Below are 4,683 nucleotides of genomic sequence, written 5' to 3' on the forward strand. Positions count from 1 at the left end.
TTTTTAACTTGAAGTGATATTTGTTTAGCTGCAAGAGTATTTTATTAGAAAAAAGAGAGAGGAAAGGAAAATAAAAGGTGGAAAAGGGAAAAAAATAATAACGGTAGAATATATGAGCAAAAAAAAATCATTTTTTTTATGACTCTTAATTTATCGCAAGATATAAAGTAGGGCAATGCTACCATAGAAAAATACATGGTCCCTAGCTACTTTGATCTAACTCTGACCTCAACTCTGAGATCCGTAAGTTAAAAATAGTTTAAAAGCTATCTTGTATACTATAGTTTGGTATTTTGGCTAATTTCTCTCTTATTCCATATATATTTATTCAACTGACCCCCCACTCATTATGGGTTTCGCTTATATGGGTGGGGAGTCAGTTTGAAAGAGTTTTAAAACAAGAGCCAAGCCTTGTAAACCGAGTGTGTGTGTGGGGGGGGGGGAATCTAAGAAAATATTGCATGAATTACACAGGGAAGCTATGTAACCTTAACCCTTTCAATGTTTTCTTCAGATTTTCCATTCAGTTTGCAAGATTTTGCTCTTGTTTTCAATCTCTTTCATTTTTTCTTGAATACTCTCTCACACACACGCTTTCTCTTTCCTTTTTTCATATTTTCTTAAATCATTCTATAAATTTAGTATTCGTTTTCTACTCTGTAGCTTACATATATCCAGCGTTCTTTTTTTTTACTTTGTCAGCCTCAAAATATTCTCTACAAATGTGTCCCTATCCCTCTATTTGAAATTGACGGCCATTCAGAAAACTTACCTTTGTGATTAGTGTTGAACAGCATAGCTATTCTTCCTTTCCCTGATCATCATTCAAAATTAAAAATCATACTATTCAAAATTAAAAAAAAAAAATCTGTCCTAAAACAATTGCACATTCTTTTATAATGTGCAATGTGAAGAACTTTGTGAACAACTCTCCCATCCAGTTTTATTCAGTAGGCTTCAAGAACGTCAGGTCAAGAAACTCTCAATCTTCGTATTCCTGTAGAATGCCAAATATGAGGTGATTCATTTGCAATGAGAATTTTGGAGAATTTATCAAGTTAAAAATTGGCCACATTTTTAGAAACTACGTTCGTAGCCTAAGAGAACTTCTAACAGCTGAGTGAAGTCATCAATCATATTTACATTATTGAGAATTAAACATTCTCAGTACAGTTAATGGAGCATGCATAGCAAGAACTGAATTACAGGTTGAACTGAATTGCATGCCACGCTAGATTAAAGTTCACGTTGAACTTGTGCACTAAATAATAATAATAATAATAAATAAATAAAGTAAAATAAAAATTACCCTCCAAACTAAGATTCACAATATTTGTTAGTGATATATATCCACGGTGGCCAAATTGCGGCTCGCGAGCCGCATGTGGCTCTTCTTAAGTTTTATTGGGGGCTCAACTAAAAAAGAAAAAAATATTTATAATTTTTCTTAATTTTCTATTGTTTTTAATTTAATTTTTCAATTAACTACATTGCTGTTCGGCAATGCAGTTATATTTATATGACTTGTCAGAAAATTTAAAAAGATACAAAAGATCAACTGACATTACAGACCAACCACAATTAGCAATTTTTATTCGTTCCGTTCTTGAGGAGAAGAATTCTTTCGCGAGAAGAATTATTAGATTTAATAGCATTAAAAGATAGTACTCGTGGCGTTGATATTAAGGAAGCTTTTGATTTATTCAGAAAAATAAAGAAATAAGTTAAAAATCCCGTTCTTTCTATAGCAAACGTAGAACGACAGCGAATAATGCTGACATCCAAGTCTTTATGAAATTATCTTTAATAAATTGAACCACTTATCATAGAAAAATAATAATGAACATTTGTAGACCATAATAAAGCTTTATTTATTTATTTTTTTCAAAAATATAACATAACAATTTTATTATTATTATTATTTTATTACACACTCGCTATATATTTATTTAAAAAAAAAACTGAAAGTATTTATTTCTTTCAAATTTATTTATTCTACAACCTATCGTTTTATTCATGATAATTCCTTCTTTCAATGAATTGATAGATTGAAAATATAAATAAATATATAAAAAGCAAGTTCGGTTCTTTAGAAACGAAATTAAAATGAATTAATATTAATACTATTACATACATGTCATTGAAAACACATAAAACACTTTATCATTTTGTATGCACACGAATCATATAAAGAGAATGCAGTTACTGTACTTGCCATTGACAACCTGCCGAAGTTTTACTGACTCATAGCATTAAAAAAAAAAAAAAAAAAAAAATTGTTCACGAAATTTCTTACAATTCTTTGTCCACATTATAGGCACAATTGGGATAAAGCATAGTTGGAGATCTTGTTATTGGGATGGTATTATCAAGTCGTGCAGCTAGCTTAGCTGCTAACTGACGGAAATTTCTGCAATGCAGATTGCTACACAGTAGATGGATTAGGAACCAATCACCAAAGTCACCTTTGTTCGTAATAATTTCCAAATCTCTTCTATCAGTTAATCGGGACTTTGTTACGAGTAATGTGTATCGCATTAGAGGTGAAATAATGGTAAAGAGACGGTAAATAAGTGCAAAGGCACTTACCAGTGAAAGAACAACGAACCAGAACCATAGAAATACGTAAATCTTCTCATTGAGTACATTCAGAGGAAGAATACACAAAGAATCCAGCTTTGTAAGATCTCCACTCGGTCCAAAAACATAAAAAGAACATTTAGCCATTCGCGGGAATATTCGAATCATAGGATCCAATCTATCTTCTGGATTTACGGAGATATATTTCAACACTTCGATTCCATAGTTACTGAACTCATAACCAAGGAACACATTGACCAACACTATTTGACACACTACGTTGATGAAATTTAAAGCTTCACAAATGACCAATGTTGCTGCATATCGATTATTATACTTCCAAGTGTGGTGCAAATAATCCACAAGTTGTTCGTTATTTTCCTTTGTGGTCTTATCATCTAACACAGGAGAGTCTAATTGTAATACCAGAGCTTTAAGTTTTCCTTTATCCTGCCATTTCCAGATGAAACGAGGAAGATAGAAGAATATACCTTGTAGAAATAACATTAATCCTACCCATTGATAATAGGCATGGTGTACTTTCTCTTGATCGACGTGTTTCTCGATCCCGGGATATATGATTTCTGTCCCGACTTTTTTGTTCCATGCATCGGGCAAACTGAAGGTGGTATGGTGCCAGCAAAAAGTTTCAATGATCTGACTCTTGACGTGATGGCTTTCCGTACAAGCTATTGGTACTCCAAAGAACTGTTCTTGGCTTACGAGAAGAGCAAATGCGAAGCAGATGAGAACTGTAAATCTATAATGCAAACGAAATACGAAGTTGTCTGTGCAGACCGATTTGGTATTCACCAATCCTTTTAAGATAGAAAACAAATTGATCATGTTGACATTAAAGATTAACTTCGAAGTAAAATATCATGGATTTTCTGCACTGATTTTTCGATTTATACGAAAAAAATTACAATGGAATCATTGTCGTCCCAACACACTTTAACGTGGACTTCTAAAAGTGCGCAGTTACAACTAAATCTTTGACGGGATATTATGTCGAATGTTATATTGAAACTGTGAGCGAACTTCCGCTTGATAAAGCAGCGGATCGGAAATGGAGAACGTAGAAATGGTGAAACACATCGCTTCATAAGGAAAACAGGAAGAGGTGAGTTTTTCAGTGTTTCCTGAGAGAAAGTGTCATAGGGATAAGCAAGGCAGGACAATTACGTAATCAAATGCAATGTTGAATTATTTGGAAAACTGAAATATAACTATGCTTAAGACTAATTACAATATTTTCTTGGAATATTACAACATCTGCATATTAACTTCATATGAGGAACAGAAAGATTGTTAGGTTTTAGTAAGGTAAACAATAAAGCCAATAAGTGTATTTGTAAATTTATTATGTCCAAGTATTTCATATTATTTAGAGTTTCGTAAAGTTGGAAATAATTACTTTTACAATTTTATTCCATGTTTTAATAATTATAATAGTTTTGAGATAAATATACAACAAAAGGATTAATATCGAATATTAAATTTATTAAGAAAAATCTTCACTTTAATAGGATTATTCAAATTAATTCAAAATTGAGAATTAATTGTTTTATATTTAATTTTAAAAATAAGATAAAAATTCTTTTTTATGGTAGCATTGATTTAACCTACTTATATATTTATAAAATCGACTAAACGCCTTTTATTCCCTAATAGGGAGTAGGCCAGGCCTACTTATATATACTTATATATTTAAGTATTCAAATTTAATCGAGTATATGATCTTAAAATAAATTTAACATCATCCCATTTAATGCGAATAATTTCCCAATCAACGCAGTTAACACTATTAAACATCTATAGAAAATTACTGTAATTATTAATTTATTTATCGATGTAAGTAAACCGACCGAGCTAGATTTCTTTAACTATTTTAGCTGAAGTCTGGAGGAACATACACCAGTCCGAAGACTGATTTTAAACATAAAATTTCATAATTCTCATTAACATTTGTACATTTAAAGAGTGATTTTTTTTTAAATATTAAATTAACTTATTCTTAAAACAGTTATGATACTCTATTATTTGTAATATTATATTATCGTATGTTTTCCCTAATTGAAATATTTTTATTCTATTCATACT

General features: G+C 30.9%; 1 protein-coding gene across 1 annotated transcript; it reads right to left on the minus strand.

Annotated features, from left to right (window-relative positions):
* Positions 1-2,292: 2,292 nt before the first annotated feature.
* On the minus strand, positions 2,293-3,426 carry LOC150097609 (innexin inx2-like). The gene has a single exon (XM_090406958.1). It carries the CDS (start codon positions 3,424-3,426, stop codon positions 2,293-2,295), a length of 1,134 nt encoding a protein of 377 aa, XP_090263084.1.
* Between the last annotated feature and the right edge of the window lie 1,257 nt (positions 3,427-4,683).

Source organism: Typopeltis vanoorti, chromosome 17 (genome assembly GCF_054136105.1).
Source record: "Typopeltis vanoorti isolate ZY-2024b chromosome 17, IOZ_Tvanoo_1.0, whole genome shotgun sequence".
Lineage (NCBI taxonomy): Eukaryota > Metazoa > Arthropoda > Arachnida > Uropygi > Thelyphonidae > Typopeltis > Typopeltis vanoorti.

Excerpts from the sequence above, each read along its gene's own strand:
- LOC150097609 (XM_090406958.1), bottom strand. The coding sequence starts at position 3,426 with ATGATCAATTTGTTTTCTATCTTAAAAGGATTGGTGAATACCAAATCG.